The following is a 19,889-nucleotide window of genomic DNA, read 5'->3' on the forward strand; positions in this document are numbered from 1 at the left end:
TCTTTTGGCCATGCGGAACTGCCCTCCACGCGACATTTTTATGTTCGAAGGAGAGGAATCAAAAACTAGTCTTCGTGGGCAATGCATTGAACAGAGAGAGCTCCTTTGAAGTGGCAGGCAGCGCCAATACCTTACTGGGCCCCGACTCCCGCCTCGACCGTGTTTGGGATGGTGCTGGCTAGATGAAGAGTGCATGTTGTGCTGTTGAGGCTTGATGGTCTCTGAGCAGCTTCCGGCAGCTTGGCATGAAACAACACTGGGACCCATCTCGAGTTGGTGTCAAAGCTGAGTGCTTGTCCGGTATTGTGGATTGACTTGGTGCTATTGTTGCACACAATTTTTTGATTCACTGTTCGAAGTGCTACTTCTGGATAAACGCATCGTGGCTGCTCTTTGCCATCCTGATGGATGAGAGCAGTCCACCCCCCCCCCTTTTTAAAGATAAGACTCATCAACCCTTCCCCCAACGTTCCAAACTCTGTTAGCCATACTGACTCGGTGTGTGTAATCAGTCAAATGTACATGCTATCAAGCAATACCAATCTACCACATTCATATGAGCAGAAATAAATTATAAAAGAAACATCAAGCAAATACTAGAAGACATAATAAAATCCCCATCGAGACAGGGTTGATTTCTCCATCGTGACCGATGCTGACAACGCCCCAACAAGGCATGCGTGATATTACGCTCGCGTAATGCTAGCACCAACTCGTATGAACATGCGGTCTCGGTATCCGAATTCACTAAACCTATCTACTTCACGATATTGGGAACACCATGCTTTGCCTGGACGGCCACTAGTCATGACATGCTACCTGCCTCCTTGTACAAATGGGTATCTCCTGCCGGTATATCGGAATTCAAAGCATTCATAGATTATGGCGGTTTGCAACCCGCTCGATTCTGATTACTTATTCGGCATACTACATCATGGCCATTGATTGGAAACTGCAATAGCGAGCCCCCGGCGAGCAAGTGCTTGTCTGCAACGGTGCAGCTTCGCCTTATGGCGTGTTGACATGGCACGTCTGATCCTGATCAACAAACTCCGTTCAAAAGACTACTCTTACTACTTGCTTCTCGAATATTGATCCCACAATGGCCTTCATCGTATTGACCGCACTCATACCCGAAATCGCTCAAGTGTACGATGTCTACTTCGCAGCGTTCAAGCACGAACAGATCATCGGGCATTACTTTTCCAACGGTATCAATCGTGATAAACATCGGCAGCATGTCCTTGACCAATGGAACAGCGACCCGGACTCATACACCTTGAAGGGCGCCGAGCCAGCCGCAGGGCTCATTGTCGGCAACCCTAACTTTCATCTAGGATTCCAACATATATGGGCCTTGCTACTTCTTAATTTCAAGGTAGATTTGGATAGGGTACCATATCATCTCGTGGGACTAACACCAGACCGCCAGTTAACAGCCAGATGTAGAGACACCGACTCTTGTAAGCATCCTTATATCGGTTGAGTCGCTTCCTATGAAATTCGGCTAGTAGACGACATCAGAAGCCATGTCTCCCACGTACATAACCACAGCGACTGCGGGTCACGGCGGTGTAACTTTCACACCGAGTTGCGGGCAATGGATCCAGGCGACTGCCTCGATGGCGCCGATTTCCTGGGCCTCAACCCTCAATTGGGGGATTCGGGAAGACTGCAGCAGGGTCTGGAGCGGCGAGGATTACTGCATACGGCTACCCGACGGGCCGGTTTGCGTCGTGCGAACCGTGACCGTGGTGTCAGAGCGTGTGAAGCTTGCAGTTGGTAGGGAGGTAGGTAGTACGGCGACTGCCCGTGCGTATGCGGTGTGAACCGTGATGGAATGGGGAGAGACCGTGGGTCGTAGCGGAGAAAGAGGAGGGGGTCAGAGAGGGGATTCTCAGTTCATTAGCTACGTATGTCAAGCAAGCAACATGCGGGCATACCAGCCTCTGGATTTCTTCATATCTCACCGAGCAGATGTCCAGACTTGCATCTCCGGCACTGAACAGCAATCACGGTGGACACAAAGTCGTACCCGTCAACCGTTAGCATCCCTCTACAAATGCCGCAACGGTATAATTTGCCAACGCATCGGTGCATGCATGTATGGACAGCAGACAGAAACCTCTTCCCCACGATGGACTCATGTATGAGCCATGCTGCTATGATCACGATGCACCAACTTCTCAACAATCAACAGGAAACGTTGTGGGAGTTTGTCAATTTCTGGAGACAGGACCATTCATATGCTGTTCGGGTATCAAGTGTAACGTTAGACTACGAGATTTGCGCCATAACTTATGAGCTGATAGCATATGGGACGATTCGGATGCTCCAGAAGTGCGCAATGATCATGTCAGCTCTGTCTGTCCACCTCAGTGTTTGCTCTGTGGTACTTTGAGTTTGACGAAGCTTTTCGGAGGCCCTTGGGGGGTTGACAATTCACAATTCATGACTCAACCTTACCTCGAAGGGGAACAAGATGCCACTTCGGTAGTCCTAAAACAAGACACTCGCATATAGGGAATCCAAAGATGGCAGATGGAAAGACTGATGACCATGCGCGCTGACAGAGCATTGAATTGAATCTCGACAACAGCAACACTAGCCACGATAGGTCGAGCTTCCTTTGCCACACATGCACAGCCACATGCACACACACGTGGGTGTGACGGAATTTTTCTGATCGGCGCCCCGGCAATTAAAAAGGGCTCCGGCAGATGATGACATCTCGGGAAGCAAACAGGTTCCAGAGTAGCTGTGCCAACACGGTCCAGCACACTGTGTGCATCCTTTCGTATTATTACGGGATATGCAAATGGGGGTTGGGGGTTGTCTATGCTTCCCAAGGGATCTCAGGGACCAAGAAGGGGACCAAGCCTTCCATGGAAAACGACTGGAAGGGCATACAAGTGACCCTTGCTCAGCTGAAGAGATGACGAGAAGGTAGATCAGATGTCGACCTCGAAGCTGCAAATTGGATGTTTCGTTTCCACCTATCCGCTGCTCCGGGCACTCTATTCTACAGGGCTGTGAAGTCGGCGGTAGCGCCAAGAAGGTTTCGGACAGCTCGGGACTCAGTCGCTGAGACAGCCAACCTGCCAGCGTGAAGAGTGAGGAGTTGCGCTTTTTCAGCCTTACGATTAGGTGCTACGCAGGTTAATTGGTTGACAGCTTGGCAGTTATCTGCCACGCCCTACTTGGGGCGCAGGTGAAACTTCATTTGGGTAGTTGGTGGTCTCGACTGCCCGACGCGCCCGCACCTGCTCCAGGGCTGTCTACTGGTCTGTCCTGTAGCCTGGCTCCTGGATGGCCCCTTGGAATTGGCCCGACTCCAGTTGCAACTTGCAACGCCGGTTTTTGTGACTACAGCTGGTAAATTTCCAGATTAAATTCGGGCCAGTTGCCAACACGGTGCATGTGAGTGAAACGATCTCGTGGGGGCGATCGCCCGCTATATTTGGATGGTGGCAGATCCCCCTGGCATAAAGCCTGCATGACTTCCAGGATGAACCATCAGTGCCGAAGCCAACTTTAAAGAAAAGACAAAAAAAAAAATCGCGACTTGGTTCTGACTTGGTGACCGAACCGCAGCTATGGTAATTGCGGTGCTGTCCTCTTGCTGAGCCATGATCACATACGGACCTGTCCGGTTGGTCGCATTCTTGGAATTCTTCCGTGACCAAGGAAAGGTGAGAAAATTCGACATGAGAAAAATGGGTTGCCGGAACATCCGGAGCGCCCCGGGTGCGATCGGCGTGGGCATGGCGTTTCAAAGAGGCCGACTCGCCGGTGGAGCCTTTCGAGGTTGGAAATGTCTCACGGCGCACGGATTGGACATTTATGCATCGAGCGTCAAATCGACGAGCTGGCTTCTGGCTGGCTGTCAGGCGGTGGCAGTGTGGCCAGCAAATCTATTGCTCAATGCCTTCAGTCCGATCTACGGTTCGGAGTAATCAAGCAATCTACCTTGGACAATGACAGGACAGCAAATGGCAAGGGGGCGCTTGTCGGGTCCGAATTTTAGAGTTGAGCGGATGGGCTGCCTCCCAGTGCAACGGAGTCGCTGGGTAGAGGCTAGAGCAGGCACCAGAAAGTCTATCGCACACTCTCAGGCTCAGGGCAGTCAGCCGTTGCGGTGGTGGTTCTGTAATGAAGAAAGTTCTCAGGCGTCTGGCTCAGCCATCCGCCAAGTGGACCGGAGCAAATCAAACAGCACAACTCACCTCCTCGTTGGTCCTGGATCGGGCAATTTCACAAGAGATTGGTGTGGTGGCAGTGCTGAGCCATCCTGACGGTGGCAGGGTGGTCCTGTGCCGCCCTATCAGAATCCCATCCTGTGTGAGCCCGGCTCGCTTCTGCAGCTCGCTTTCGCAAGCGAGCCAGAGGACAGATTGCCAGGCCGTCAAGAGTCGTCGTGTTCCAGTATCGTCAACAAGCAAAATGCCAAATAGGCAGACGAATTCCAGTGCCGCTGATAGGTGAAGCAAAGGAAAACACCGCTCGCACTCGCTCGGCTCCCGCACCAGCCATCAGGTATCCTTCTCGTAAATGCGAAGCACACAAGAGCGGGTTTCACTAGCGGTACTAAAGTGGTGCTGCATTATGCACTGCACGCACGCACGCACCGCAAAAGCAAAGCAAGCTCGAGAGATATGCTCATTGCTCGCTGGATTTATGTATCTGACTCTCTCCACGGCTGGAATATGACCTTTCCTCGAGCAAGTAATCAAGTAATCTAGGGCCTACGAGCAAGTAAGTGCAACTGCATCGGGTGGAACACGATGTTAGGCCGATCCAGTTCGTATCCTACGTTTAATAGCCAATAGCTCGGGTCTAGAGCCGGCTGTGATATCGCACTCTACTTTTGATCGCCCGACTGATGAACAACGCAACGCAAGGTTCGATGGCGGTGGTTGTCCTGTCCTGTCCTGAGGTTGGGGAGATTTGTTTACGAGGTGAAACACCTCCGGGCCTCGACATAGTTGGGGGGTAACAGCCAGCGCCCATTGGTTCGAATTTCGCGCTGCCTGCAACCTGCAGCGAGTATACGTCGTCCTCGTCGTCTTCGCCATCGTCATCCGCATCACACCGCTGGGTACGGCGCCGGACGATTTGCGACTGTTATCGCTCGATGCTCTGTACGGCTTCATGATGCCGCCGCAATAGGAAAGAGCCAAGATGACCCAGCGTCGTCATCGTGAAGACCGCAGGGAGGGGGACGGCATAGGGTGGCTCGGAGGAGGGGGGATAAGCAGCTCGGAGCATCCCAGACGATAATAATAACACAGCTGGAATCCATAACTTGTACATGCACAGCTCGCACAATTTGTACTGTAGGAAAAGTACGCCATTCTGCCAGATCAGGGCTGCTTGTGCAGAGCGGATCCTGCGCCCAGGAGCTTTGTGGTCTCGTCAGCAGCGCCAGCGCCCCCTATTGGCTGGGCTAGCAAGTATCTGTGTTGAAGAGCTTACGCGTCCTTTTCCACGGGCCAAGATGCCAGACCCCTGTCGAGCTGCCGGACGGGGGCCAAGTTGTGCCAAGCCCCTGTGCTGCCCACCTTGGACGGCAAGTGCCCTTTTCCCCAGGCATCCATAACCCCCAAATCCCCGTTCTTGTCGCCTGTTTGTGCCCGGTTTCTGTCACTCTTTTTCCCAACAACGAAACACCTCTCTGACATTAACTTCCAACAACCATCAACAACCACACACCACACCACCTTCCAATACCATTCCCTACGTTCGTTCCCATCTATACCGATTGCAACACCAACAACAAAACAACAACAACAACAACAACAACATATCAATCACCAATTCACTTTCAATCTCCTATCGTTAAACCGCTTATCAGTTAGTCGGGCCCGGAGCCTTTTGCTCACAGATTCAACAAAAAACAAACGACACTATGTCGGCGTCCAGCCAATCCACATCCACGAGTCCCTCGAGTACTCAACCTAGCGCTGTGGTAGACCCCTTGGATCTGCTCGACTTTACCGATTACGATGGGCTTCCCGATGGAAATGCCTACAACTCTCCGTCGCTGACCCCCGAGGCTTCCGTCAAGCAGCAGTTCACCAGCCGCCAGTCCCCCATCTCAGCGACCGCGTCAACAATGTCCGCCAACCAGACAATGTCTGGCCCCAGTCACCAGTACGATCAGTATAAGCAGCAGACGCCTTTTGTCCCGGGTGCCCTGGCGACCACTCTGGCAGTCAACCAGAGCAGCGCGCATGTTGGATACGACTTGGAGTACATGTCTACGCAGATGAACACGACCGAGGACATCTTCGACTTCAACTCCGCCCCGTCTCAGAACTCGCTCAGCAGCCCCGAGATGGACATGGACTTCGAGCCCTCGAGCGACGCGTCGTTTTTCTTCAACGAATCCACCGTCAACCCCAATGCCATTGCCGGTCACGATGCGCAGTCGATGGCTTCGCCCGCTGCGGTCACTAGCAATGTCGGCAGGATGTACCCTGGTATGCACTCGCAGGCTGCCGCCATGGCCAAGGCTCGCCAGCAGCAGCAGCGTCAACAGCAGATCATTCAGCAACAACAGCGACAGCAGCAAAACGCGAAGCAGCAGCAGCAACAACAGCAGCAGCAGCAGCAACAGCGACCCAAGAGTGCTCAGCCCGCCGATCCTTTGGTAGAGCAGAAGATCACCCAGTTGTTGAACTCGATGAGGGCTCAATCCTCTGGCGCCGATGGCCAAGGCAACTCGCCCCACCTCAATGTCCCCAAGCTGAAGAAGGACGAGGAGGATATGGACGAAGACGAGAGACTCCTGAACAGTGAAGAAGGCAAGAAGCTCAGCAGCAAGGAGAGACGTCAACTCCGCAACAAGGTGTCTGCCCGCGCTTTCCGGTCTAGGAGAAAGGGTAAGTTTGATCATATATTACTGTTCCTGCCTTCGCGTACTAATTCGACTTCTGTAGAATACATCTCCCAGCTCGAGGCTGAGATCGCCGGCAAAGTTACTGAGAATGGCGAGCTCCGCTCTCAGAACCGTGCCTTGTTGGAAGAGAACAGACGCCTGTCAGACCTGACCCGCATGCTGTTGTCCTCCAACGCCTTCTCCGGTTTCTTGGATAACCTCAGCACCAACCCTGCTGCCTCTGCGCCGCAGCAACCTCAGCGGGTTGAGCAACGCGTCGAGGAGACTCGCCAGGTCCCCAAGGATGTCAACCCTTACTCTGCTGCCCAGCAGCAGCAGCAGCAGCAGCAAGTCAGCATGGTCATGGTCCCCGAACAGACTATGGATTTCTCTATGCTGAACCTGAACTCCGGCGATGCCTTCAACTACCAGCCCCAGGTGTTCACTGTGATGGAGACCCCTGAGCTCCCCGAGTTCAACGCTGATGTCTTGGCCGGCAAGAGCTCCGATGCTGCCTTCGAATCTGAGACGAGCAAGGTCGAGGTTTCTGCCCTTGAGGCCCCTACCCTGCTCGAGTCCACCAAGTCCGAGTTGTCCGAGGTCCCGCTCACTCAGGTCACCAGCACAGAGACTGTTGCCGCCGACCTCGACGCGGACATCTTCGATGACGACGCTGCGCCAGCTGTTTCGGAATCCAAGGATGACTCGCGCACAACCAAGCTTTTTGTTGGCATCCAACCCGAAAAGGTCTTTGCTCGTTTCGAGATTGCCGACGCTGCCGAGGAGGCTGATGCCATGTCCGCCAAGGCGCTGAGGCGAGTGCAGCGCATGAGTGCTAGCATGGAAGCCGCAATGGAACGGTTAGAACGTCTCACTGTTGGGTTGTAATTGGTTTTCTATTCACCATTTTTTAATATTACTTGACGAAGGGGGGAAAGGCGTTTTCATTATTTGGTCCCGTGGAAAGCGGAGGGACTACATACATGCCACATGTATTCATCCATGGATATGGATGCTTCTCACTTGGACTGTGACATATGAATCGGCGTTCTTAGCGTTCTTTGGAGATTGGATATAGCTTTGCATATCAATGATTTGCCTTTGGAGGTTGGGAGGGATACCGGATTGCAGCTCAAATGACTGCCACATTAGACTAGCCGGCCACACGCCACTCGGCCTGAAAATGAAACCACATTATGTAGTAAAAGCTGCAGTTTTTGCATCCTACTATGTGGTTCTTCCAGGCATTCTTATTTCACATCAGCAGTATATACATTCATATATATATATGACATAGTATGTGCAGCTTCATGCAATATCCATCCCATGTCTGTATGCTACGCCCCGGCTCGGAGTCTTTGGTTGGTTTAGCCCCCTCGGGTCCGTCCAAAAGACCGCTGTTGTTGCCGGCTATATGCAAGGGGATGACTTGCCTGCCGCTGCGTGCGCGCATACTAAGCTGCTGATACAGGCAGGGCACACACTAAGCACTACAGAGCCTGTCTACGGAAGACGAATAAGCGCGGCGTGGTTAGGTTAACCTAGATGGTGATATATATATAGTTTCGGCTCTAACGGCACATGAGATGAGAAACCACTGCAAGTCGTTTGGCTTGACTGGATCGAGTGCTGCCGAATATGGGATACGGGGCACGAGGCCGCCATGCATCAACCTATTTGCAGACCTTTGTCCCTCGAGACCAGCCGCGCTTGGTCTGGCATTAGTGGCATGGTTCGTTTAGATCCGGGCTGTGTGCGGACGACATGTGTTTGGGGCGATAACAGGGCGAGATTTCTTTCCCATTCGATGATTCCGATATATCTATCGTAGCGTAGTTGGTACGGAATTGAAACGTACGCCGGGCCCCGCCGGAATCTGGCAACTGATGGCTGTTTCTACTATGAAAGGGGATGACATCACCATCTCAACACCGTACCCATCAATGATCGTGATAGAGAGCAGGAGACAGGTCATGCCCGTCTTCGCTCTGTTAGGAATCCGAAAGCCTATCCCCAAAGTTGCGGCTTTACAGTTCAAACTGAACTGATTCATGTTGGTGCCGTTGCCGCTCCGTTGTCCACGACAATAAACACGGCCAAGGTATTACTTAACCGGTGATTTGGCCATGGGATAAACACAGACCTGGCCTTTTCTTGTCATCATCACAAACAGAGCCTCTATAGTAAAGGGACCTCTTACGGACGCTCTGAGTCACCTGGCAGCCTTCCGCAACGTGTCGCCACAACCCCCCTTAGGAACAGCAGAGGCGCCATGGCGAAACCCGGTAGCGAACTGTCCAGCCCAGTTTCGTCTGAGACCACCTACATTTTCAGCTCCGACCGGGAAACCGGGCGGGAGTATGGCCGTACTCATCACCATGGCAAGCTTCACAGCAAGCTCCATGGCGGCCACCGCGGCCGGGAGCATGGCCGGGGCCCCAACCAGCGGCACTTGAACCAGCACCACCACTCGGTCGGCTTTTGGGATAGGAGTATGGATAAGGTCCGGGCCCACGTTATCCAGATGTGGCTCAAGACAGGTAAGTTGGCAACACTGTCGATTACGCTCTGAAGATCTCGTTGAACTGACGCACACGTGCCTCGCGCACACCAGTGCTGATTCTTGTCGTCTTCGTCCTTTCAGTCATGTCTCTGTACTGGGCCGTCCTGTTCAAAGCAGAGGCGAACATGAAGAACTTAAAGGTGGCCGTCGTCGACTTCGACGGCCAAGCTGCCCCGTACAACGACATCGACCCCTTTGTAGGGCCGACCTTGACCCAGATGGCCCAGGAGGCGGCCGACCTTAGTGCGCACCCCACGCTGGGCTACCAGGTCATCCCGGCTTCCGCTTACGGCTACGACCCCATGCAGGTCCGCCAGGCCGTCTACGACTTCCACTTCTGGGCCGCCATCATCGTCCAGGCCAACGCCTCGTCCCTGCTCCAGTCGTCCCTGGCCGCCGGCAACGGCTCTTACGACCCCTCGGGCGCCGTGCAAACCATCTTCGTCTCGGCCCGCGACCAGAACACCATCTTCGAGTTCGTGCTGCCCCAGTTCGAGCAGCTGGAGAAGCAGTTCATGGCCCGGTTCGGCCCCGCCTGGGCCCAACGGATCGCGGACAACACCTCCATCAGCGCGGCCATGATGTCCGCGGCCCCGGCGACCGTCAACCCGGCCGTTTCCTTCCTCCAGATCGACCTGCGGCCCTTCTCGCCCGCCGCGGCTACGCCCGGTGTGTCCATTGGTTTGATCTATCTGATCATTATCGCCTTCTTCTCCTTTGCGTTCTTCTTACCCATACATACGGTAAGTGGCTCGGCTGTTTTGAGTGATATCCCGCGCCATAATATGACATCCCGTGCCAGTGGTAGCAACTGACTAACACATACGGCTATTCAGAAATACATCACGCCACAGGGTCATCCCCCGCTTCATTTCTGGCAGTTCATCATCTGGCGGCTGTTCGCATCCATCACGTCCTACATCTTCGTCTCCCTCGCCTACTCGATGGTCTCGCTGGCGTTCCAGATCCCGTTCTCACACCCGCCGGCGTCGCCCGTGGAGGTGGCCTTCAACGCCTCGGCGTACGGGCGGGGCTCCTTCGTGGTGTACTGGATGCTCAACTTCGTGGGCATGATCGCGCTGGGCATCACGTGCGAGAACGTGGCCATGATCCTGGGCCAGCCGTGGACGGCGCTCTGGCTCATCTTCTGGGTCATTACCAACGTGTCGACGGCCTTTTACAGCATTGACCTGGCGCCGCGCTTCTTCCGCTGGGGTTACGCCTGGCCGCTGCACAACATCGTCGAGGCGTCGCGCCAGATCCTGTTCGACCTGCACCCGCGCATCGGCCTCAACTTCGGCGTCCTCTTCACCTGGGTCGCCGTCAACTTCACCCTCTTCCCGCTCTGCTGCTACTTCATGCGCTGGAAGATGGAGCACGAGAAGCGCAGCGCCGAGCGCAACAAGGACCGCTACGTCGTCGAGACCTTCGACGGCGCCAAGGAGTACTCCAAGAAGGAGGGGACAACCCGCCGATAAGGCGACGAGGCTTCATGAGAGGCATGTAAATCGAAAGCAATTGGAGTGAGTGGCCAAAGTTGACGAAAAAAATTGGAAATCTGACATGTCGCGAGGGAGGTCGACGAGCAGGAGGCGTGGATGGTTCGTGTTACTGTAACTATATACCCCTTGATGGCAGCAAGCGACTGTGATATTCCAATCATGCTGCTACAATATAGTGCTCTGAAAGTCTCAATACTGATACATACGACCATATTCTGCTGAATACTAGGGATCCCGTCCGCTCTCCCATATATAAGCAGCAGAGAGCCTTCTTGCCTATGGGAGAGCGGACGCGCGCCCTTTTGGCGGGGGTCGGCGCACGGGCCTTGCACCACCAAGACGGAGCCCGGACGGTGTCGAGGGGTTCCCGGCCCCCAACACCTACCGTTTTCTTCTCCCGGCCTCGCCGGTCGGCCGCCTCTTGTACCTTTCGCTCTCCGCCTTGCCGGTGTCGTCTCCCCCCGGTGTGTGGCCCGCTCTGGCCGGGCGTGCATGTAGCCATGCCCCCTACCGCTGCCTGGCCGCCTACTGGGATGGGCCAGCCCATCCCTGGAGCGTTCCTGGGTTGCGTGCTCCTTTGCTCGCGCCCGGCAGGCTCCAGCTTCTTGGTGCGAAGCGCCCGTTATTACGCCACGCTCTCCTGTCCGAATTGATATGGCTGTCTTCTTTTGCTCTCCTTCAATTGTCCGCCTTTCTCGACCCTTCTTACCACTCTGATAGTATCAATTGTCCATCACCTTTCAGACTTCGTCTTACCTCCTTCCCGTTTACGCTCGCCTCTTGTGATACGATGGACCAGGTCGTTCTAGAATGCGTAAAGGATGCTTTCGACGACGACGAAGAGCTGGACGAGGAAGCGCGCCGCGAGTGGGAGGAGATTTGTGCACAGAAGCCGCTCACGGCTAAGTCCGAGGTGGTCACCTCCACCGACAGGGAACGTGCGAGAGCCTGGGCTCGATGGGAGGCGTGGGTTCACCCCTCTGTATAACTTCATGTAGCTACTAACAAGAGGTTGAAGTTACTGCAAGAAGATCCATCTCAAGCCTGGTAGGCCGTGGGTTGCCTTAGTGGAAAACCAGCGGATACGGAACGCACCAGCCGATCAAATCTTCACTCGCTTCCTCGAAACGATAGCCAAAGATTCTACAGTGAAGAGACTCACACTCGGTCCGGAAGAGTTCATCGAAGAGCCCAGAATTCACTCCGCTAGAACAATCAGCGGCCTGTGGAAGACGTTACGTGGAGTGGCGAAGTTCATGGTGTTTGATCCGCTCGTAAAACAGTTCCCGGATCGCCGCTACCTGTATACGATCACTGGAAAGTCTGGCGAGCGTACTGATACGCCAACTTGGAAGATTACCAAGGTACGCGGCTGTCCACGCCGACAAGCACGCTTGATTGCTGACTTTGCTCTGCTCTCAGTGGATTTCCGATACGTTGCCCGAGTTAGGAAACTTAACGCGGGAGCAGACGTTTGTGAAAAAGGAGATGACCGCCGAGGACGTTATCCTGCATTTGCATACTCTTTGGTATCGCGCTTCCGATATCCCTTGCAGCCCAAGTGACCGCGTGGCCTATCACACGGCTGTACTCGTACTCGCGTGTGGTGGCTTTCGCAGTGGAACCACGCTGCAGATGCCGTATCGAGATGTCGAATTTGTGCTCGTGCGTGATCCTCAAGACCGTTCGCAAGCGAAGCTTGTCGCGTATATCACCATCAACCAGAATAAGCAGGCGACCAATGTTATCCGTAAGGACCAGAAACATATGTAGGTAGTCCGCTGCGTCCCAGTCTCTTGTTCCTAAGCTAACAACCTTTTCCCCAGGCTCACATTTGCGGTGACTATTGTACCGAGCAGGATGCTCTGCCTTGCTCGATTACTCTTTGCTCGGGCTCTTTCAGATAAGTCGTTCAAAGACGAGTTTGAATCTCTGGAGCAGTTGCTATCCCAGGCGAAGTTCGAACACGTAGAAAAGATTCAATTGCCCTGGAAAGCGTCACACCAGGGTCGCTGCATCATCCCGCTAGCTTATCATCAATTCTGGACTATCTGGAAGCGCACTGTCTTGGTCACTGGAGCACGAGATGCCCACCAGCGACCATACTCACTGCGCGTCGGCGCAGGGGGGCGATTGGATAAAGGACAGTGTAAGCTTCAACACTACCCTCTGGGCTGGCCTATTGGTTTACTGGTGTTCGCTCCGTTCTCCTTCGTCTACTAACTATCAAGACAGTGGATGGCACTCTTACCTCCGCTATGCGAAACTATCTGCTTTCGCATTCTACGAGGGTGTTCGAGCAGAGCTACCAACCACGGCACTTCCGGGATGACGTGACTCGCCTCTGTTTCGGAGAACAGGTAGGGGACCACACGGCTCTGTTTCAGGTGATACAGAACTCTTCCCTGGAAAGAGACCCGAATGCACCGCTGGATGCCACAATGGAAGACTATGACGCATTCGAGAAGCGCCGAGACCTCACTGCGCTCCGCAAGCTCCATTCTGAGGTAGGACAAGGCCCTGGCGGGTGGGATAGCGACGAGGCCAGATCGATTGCGTCCAAGATCCAGTGGGTCCGAGCGAAACTCGCTTCTCTGGTCGTCGAGCAGCGCAGGCAGGAGTATTTCTATGAGGCGGATCGGTTACGTGCCCAGGGTCTATCTACCACTGCCTTGGTGCAACCCGAGCAGTGCTCTGATAGATCGAGCTCTATGCGGGGCAGCGCTGCAGCTGAGGAGATTGGGAAACTCTTTGAATTGTCTCTTCAGATGGAAAATCCGGAAGAAGAGGATTGGCGCAGCTCCGTCTCGTTAACCGAAGTCCTCGAACTGTACCTTGGCGGCCGTGGTAGAGACGTGGAACTGCTCCTGGCAGAGGCTCGGCCTGCTAGAGCAGTCGAAGAAAGCGCAGTAGCGAAAGCGCCTCTCGCAAAGGACTGCAGATGCCTCCTTTGTAACGGGTGGTTTTTTTCGCGCTACAGCCTTAGCAGACACAACACGAACATTCATTATCGCAAAGGAAAATCGGGAAATCAGTTCACGTCACGCTTTCGATGCCCGGAGTGTCGCTCTACGGCACAGAAGGACGTTTGGATCGAGAACGTAATGCATTGGAGCAACCATACCGAATCATTCCACGGCACGAAGTGCTCCCCCATCCCACCTGCTGGCGCTAGGGAGGAGAATAGGGCCTGGCTGGCAAAGTGCGCGCCTGGCACTGAAAACTGCCCTCCGGGTCGTGGGGGCATGAAACTCGGTAAGGGCATGTGCTATATCTGTCTCAACGAGTTTTCGCAGGCAGGCGGCTTCTATAATCACTGGGCCAAACATAAAGCGGTGATTTTCCAGCAACCTTTCCCCTGCCCTGCGTGCTTCCGCGAAAAGAACCAGGTAGTTCCTATAGACGGAGCCAAAACGTGGTACAGCCATCTGGTCGAGGGGCACGAGGGCGGTGGCCCGTTCGGTTCGCTTCAGGATCCCGAATGCGTTCCGAAGAAAAGATCTCGCGCAGAACAGGAGCGCTCAGCTCTGGCCCAGAAGCTTCAACAACAGCGCAGCAGGCCGCGAGCGCGGCCTCCGGTCTTGCAACGCGGTCGTGAAGTGACGTCTAATGATTGTTTGGGAAAGAAGGGAATCGTCGGTGATATGACCTTGATTGACCCTCGGCTGCACTCCGAGCACTCTGCTCAGAAGTAGTTCCGAGGGACGAGCGAGCCTATCGCGAGTCCTCCGCTGCGTTCCTATTACCGAGTGTATTAGAAAAGATTCCTAACACCTTCATCCAGTTGAAAATGACGGGGCAGTTGATCCGATAACCTAGGAAGTCATAGGCTCGGTTAAGCCTGGATGTACGACGTGGCAGGACTATAGTGGGGTGTATCTACACCGGTACCTATCAGGTCTAACGTGGGGTTGTATGGAGCTGATATGGCTAGGAACCCAAGATATAGAAAAATACTGTTACATCTTGTTTATAGAACTGTTTAAGGTCAATACAGAGAGTGGCTAGATGACTTGCTATTACTGAGCTTAGACTTGATAATGCGGCAAGTAGAAGAGAACTAGTGGGTGGCTGAGGTAAAAAGCTGCTGGTAATTCTGATACAGCTTGCTAGTGTTGCCAGAGCTGCCTGTAGGTGGGTGGATAACAGTGCTTGAACTCGCCGTTTGCCGTCATCTGGCCCACTTCTACGGTGCACAAGGTGCCCTAAGGCTTTGAATCTAGCGCGAACTCCCCCGTTACACACGCTAAATTCGCGGGCCAGTTTCGCTCTGTTTACCAACGCCGTCTTAACGGGGAGGACATTGCTTGCGCGCCCACGCAAACCCGCGTGTATCTGAAGATCACGATTGGTACTGCGACGAAGTATAACATTTTATAGGGATACATACATTTACGCTATGCGTGGAGGACTAACGCTGGTTACTACTAGAATAGTGTATACGACGCACTACATAAGAGTCTTGTAGCCACTTATTAGCTACTTGACCACCATAGGGCCTCCCAGCGCATGGCAAGCATTAAATAATTAGCAGCCAGGTTGCCTCAGCTGAGAATAAGGCACTCTCGGGACAACTGCGCAGCTGCTCTATGCCTTGGCTCTCCCCAGGATGGCTAGCGCTTACATTATCGATCAGGGGCTGAACGGTGCAGAGCCTCGAATAAAAAGCACACTGGCCGACCCCTCAACAGCAGGTCCGCAGACCACTAGTCTTGCCTTCCTGCAACCCAGCGTTGCGATCTGTAGACGGGATCTGTAGATGCAGACGCCCGTCCACGACAGCTTGCTTCGCATGTCGCCGCCGGTCCTGCCGCGCCATGGCCAGATCCGTTTCCGCCTGCGACTTCACCGTCGGCTGGGTCTGCGCCCTGCCTGTCGAGCTGGCCGCCGCCGCCGAGATGATGGACGAGGAATTCGCCTCCCTCCCCTCCCTCCCGACCGATTCGAACCTCTACTCCTTCGGCCGCATCGGCGTCCATAACGTCGTGGCGGCCTGTCTGCCCGCCGGCCAGATGGGCACCAACTCGGCCGCCACGGTCGCCAGTCAGATGCAGCAGAGCTTTCCGTCGCTGCGCTTCGGTGTTCTCGTCGGCATCGGCGGCGGCGTCCCGCGGCTCGACGACGAGATCGATATCCGGCTCGGCGACGTTGTGATCAGCCAACCGGCTGGGCAATATGGTGGGGTCGTCCAATATGATTTCGGGAAGACGAGGCCCGACGGTCGCATCGAGCGCACGGGCAGTCTCAATGCACCGCCTAAGATTCTTCTGAACGCCCTGGCTAAGCTCCACGCCAATGATCTACGGGGCAAGACCCAAGTCCATTCGCATCTCTCCAAGCTCACATCTCGACCGAACTTCGTGTCGCCGGGCCCTGACCAAGATACCCTCTATGATGCATGGTCGACGCATATGGCCGGGGCGACCTGCGCAAAGTGCCGCCCGGACGATGTGCTCGACAGGGAGGCCCGCGCGACGGCCGACCCGGTCCTCTTCTTCGGCACGATCGCGTCCGGCAACCAAGTAATGAAGGATGGGCCGACGCGCGACAGGTACAGCCAGGAGCTGGGAGGGATCCTGTGCTTCGAGATGGAGGCCGCCGGGCTGATGAACAGCTTCCCCTGCCTCGTGGTGCGCGGGATCTGCGACTATGCGGACGCGCACAAGAACAAGCGGTGGCAGCCGTATGCAGCAGCAACAGCGGCAGCCTATGCCAAAGAGCTGCTGTCTATCGTTCCACCGCTCGCACCAGGCGATTTGAATAGGCCTGAGAATTGTAAGCTAGAGGTGTGAGATGTAGAAAACTATATTCAATGAAGAGTCTAATATTTCTCAGCTCGTCGGAAAACACATTTTCTTGTCCCGTTCAGCCGGAACGAGAACTTTGTGGGCCGGGAAAACATCCTGGGCCAGCTCCTGGAAAGGCTGCCTCCGACTGCTCAGCCAAACGCGTGCCAGCGGACGGTCATCGAAGGTCTCGGCGGCATCGGAAAGACGCAGGTCGCCATCGAGGCGGCATACCATGTCCGTCAGGCGCATCCCGACTGTTCGGTCCTCTGGGTGCCAGCCGTGGACATGACCATGTTCGAGAACGCCTACCGGGAGATCGGCCGAGCCTTGGAGGTGAAAGGAATAGAAGACGATAAAGCGGACGTTAAGGCGCTTGTGAAGGCGGCTCTGGATCGAGACGAGGTGGGGCCATGGCTCCTCATTATCGACAACGCCGATGATGCACTGCTGCTGACCCACGGGCAACTGATGTCTCACTTACCATCTAGCCGGGCCGGTTCGATCCTCGTCACGACCCGGAACCATCAAGTAACGGTTCGTTTCGAGGCTCGGCAGGGCGTGCACAAGCTGATTCGACTGAGCGATTCCGAGTCCGAGCGGCTACTGCATCAGGGCCTCCAGCCGAGCCAGATAGGCGAGCCCCAGAGTACGGCCGAGCTGCTGAGCTACCTCGCCCATCTGCCTCTAGCGATCAGACAGGCCTCGGCCTATATGACGCGTCAGATGAACGTGACCGTGGCCAAGTATCTAGAATACTGCACATCCAGCGACCAGTCGATGATCATGATGCTCAGCAAGGACTTTGACGACCAAGACCGATATCAAACGATCCGGAACCCAATAGCCACGACATGGCTCATCTCCTTTGAGCAAATCGCACGGGATGATCCGCTGGCTGCGGCCTGTCTTCGGTTTATTGGTTACTTGGAGGAAAAGGATATCCCTGTATCTTTGTTGCCCGCGGGCGCGAACGAGATAGAGAAGAACGAGGCCATCAGCACTCTGAGGGCGTACGCATTTATCCTAGATCGTGGCACACCCAACCGGTTCGATGTGCACCGGCTTGTGCGTCTTGCCATGCGAAATTGGGTGAAAACCCACGGAGAGCAAAGTCAGCAAGTTACGGATATCATATGGCAGCTTTTTGAGGAGTTTCCATGGCCAACGCACGAAAACCGAGATATGTGGACCTGGTACTTGCCTCACGCGCAATCGGTGTTAGGGTTCAGGGACGAAGGTAGGGAAAAGGATACATTAGGGTCGTTGCAACATAACGTTGCAGAATGCTACAATTTGCTTGGAAAGTACGCGGCGGCGGAGGAGATGCATCGGCGGACACTGGCGCTGAAGGAGACGGTGCTGGGCCGCGAACATCCCTCCACACTCGACAGCATGAACAACCTGGCAGAATCACTTCGACAGCAGGGAAAGTATACGGAGGCGGAGGAGATGCACCGGCAGACACTGGGGCTGAAGGAGTCGGTGCTGGGCCGCGAGCATCCCTCCACACTCGGCAGCATGAACAACCTGGCACTGGTGCTCGACAGGCAGGGGAAGTATGATGAGGCAACACAGAAGCAGCGCCAAGCACCTGTCGGTCATGAAGACACATTGGCAGAGGAGCATCCTCGCACACTCAGCAGCATGAACAGTCTGGTAGAAGCATTCAGTAACCTACGAATCCATAGCGAAGTCAGTAAACTAAAATAGAAGACACCCGTCGAAGGGATTCGAATGCGGCTGACTAACGGAAAATTACGCATGGCCGTGTCTCCCAGTCGTGGACAGTAGCTGGAACCTGTGGCAGTAGGCAATCATCGTTACAATGACATTGCCGCTGCATTAAGCAGCAAGGTGGAATTCCATCAGAGTCATATCACGGAGTGTCAAGAGGGTCAGTTGGCAATACTAAATATTGAATACCTGGCCCTCGCGTAAATTAGTATTCGCGGCACCAATTGTTGCAGGCTTGGGTGAGCACGGGAGCAACGGGCAAGCTTCTGGACGAATCGTTTCTCGGAGATCTGATTGGGAAGGCCTAGTCTACATAGCGCGAACAGCTTGGCTTACATGAACCCACTCCGATCCGAAGGCCTTGACTTTCTCCGAGTGACCAGACTCCTTGGCAAATGCGCTTGCTCACGTCTGCTGTGCCTTCTGTATCTATGGCTGGTTTGAGTCGCGCCGCGCGTGCCGCAGACCCAAGGAGGCAAGGCGCCCAGGATGCCGCTTGGATTTCCAGCAGCCCAGACTGTAGCGAGCAACAGCTAGTGCTACCTAAGCGTACGCGTTGGAGGGGTATTCGTGGAAGCCATTATCCGAAAGAGCAGCCACCCGGTAGAACACGCTACGCGACGCGTCCGGCCGCGACTTTCAGCTCCTACACCTTTCCATCTCAAGTCGTGGCGCTTCCACTCGATCGACGGCCAACTGCTCCAAACTGCTCCTCCGTTCCCACTGTGCAGGAAAGTATTTCTGTTGCACGTCCAGCAATCATTTCCGCTTCGTACGTGGCGCGAGAAGGGTTTCCCTGGTAGGTACCTCTTCGTTCGACGTCCCGCGGAAGCCAGTGTGCTTCAGCTGTCGCCGCTCGTCGTAGCCCCAGCCTCGCCGCTCCTCTGCTCTAACAGCGGCTACCGTCACTCGACAAGATTGCGCCTACGAGACCCTCCGCCGCTGTACCTCTTTCATGCTGTGATCCCGCCGTCCAGTAGCCCAGCCCGAGTCCTTACCCGGATGCCTGGCGTGACGATGGTCCTCGCTGTCGATTGCGAAGTGCTGCGCAGCTGGCCTGGCAGAGCGGTGTGCGCCCCGGACATAGCCATCACGACCACACAGCACGAATCATAGACGTCGACCACGGTTCAAGATAGACGGCGGTGGCGACTGCTGTGTTGACGATAAATAGTGCGCCGAATTGTCGCCCCTAGTACGGTCATGAGCAGCATACTCGCCAGCGCTTGCGATCTGGTTGCGCGTTCTGTATGCGTGTCCTTGCCGATACACGCTTCGCAACTCAACGCGGGCCACCGGTGCTTCAGCGCCGTTATGCGGCCGCGGGACGTGTACTCTTGGAAGAAAGGGACGCCGAAAGTGGATATGGCACGGAACAGTCAGCAATCGTCGAGACCAGGCTGTGTGCAGGGAGGGTCGGA

General features: G+C 54.8%; 4 protein-coding genes across 4 annotated transcripts; all 4 read left to right on the forward strand.

Moving 5' to 3' along the window:
- Window positions 1–5,908: 5,908 nt before the first annotated feature.
- PG985_008698 (uncharacterized protein) lies at window positions 5,909–7,768 on the forward strand (the record flags this gene model as incomplete). The annotated part of the gene is made up of 2 exons (XM_066828466.1): window positions 5,909–6,884; window positions 6,942–7,768. The coding sequence occupies 2 exons, from the start codon at window positions 5,909–5,911 to the stop codon at window positions 7,766–7,768; spliced, it is 1,803 nt and encodes a 600-aa protein (XP_066683378.1).
- Window positions 7,769–9,152: 1,384 nt separating this feature from the next.
- Window positions 9,153–10,921, forward strand: PG985_008699 (uncharacterized protein; the record flags this gene model as incomplete). The annotated part of the gene is made up of 3 exons (XM_066828467.1): window positions 9,153–9,420; window positions 9,495–10,186; window positions 10,280–10,921. The coding sequence occupies 3 exons, from the start codon at window positions 9,153–9,155 to the stop codon at window positions 10,919–10,921; spliced, it is 1,602 nt and encodes a 533-aa protein (XP_066683379.1).
- Window positions 10,922–11,735: 814 nt separating this feature from the next.
- On the forward strand, window positions 11,736–14,640 carry PG985_008700 (uncharacterized protein; the record flags this gene model as incomplete). Its single annotated transcript, XM_066828468.1, has 3 exons — window positions 11,736–11,883; window positions 12,849–13,094; window positions 13,181–14,640. The coding sequence occupies 3 exons, from the start codon at window positions 11,736–11,738 to the stop codon at window positions 14,638–14,640; spliced, it is 1,854 nt and encodes a 617-aa protein (XP_066683380.1).
- Window positions 14,641–15,762: 1,122 nt separating this feature from the next.
- PG985_008701 (kinesin light chain) lies at window positions 15,763–18,444 on the forward strand (the record flags this gene model as incomplete). Its single annotated transcript, XM_066828469.1, has 2 exons — window positions 15,763–16,720; window positions 16,781–18,444. 2 exons carry the CDS (start codon window positions 15,763–15,765, stop codon window positions 18,442–18,444), a joined length of 2,622 nt encoding a protein of 873 aa, XP_066683381.1.
- Between the last annotated feature and the right edge of the window lie 1,445 nt (window positions 18,445–19,889).

The sequence above is a fragment of the Apiospora marii genome (assembly GCF_038362585.1).
Source record: "Apiospora marii strain CBS 49790 chromosome Unknown utg000005l_segment0_segment0, whole genome shotgun sequence".
NCBI classification, from domain to species: domain Eukaryota; kingdom Fungi; phylum Ascomycota; class Sordariomycetes; order Amphisphaeriales; family Apiosporaceae; genus Apiospora; species Apiospora marii.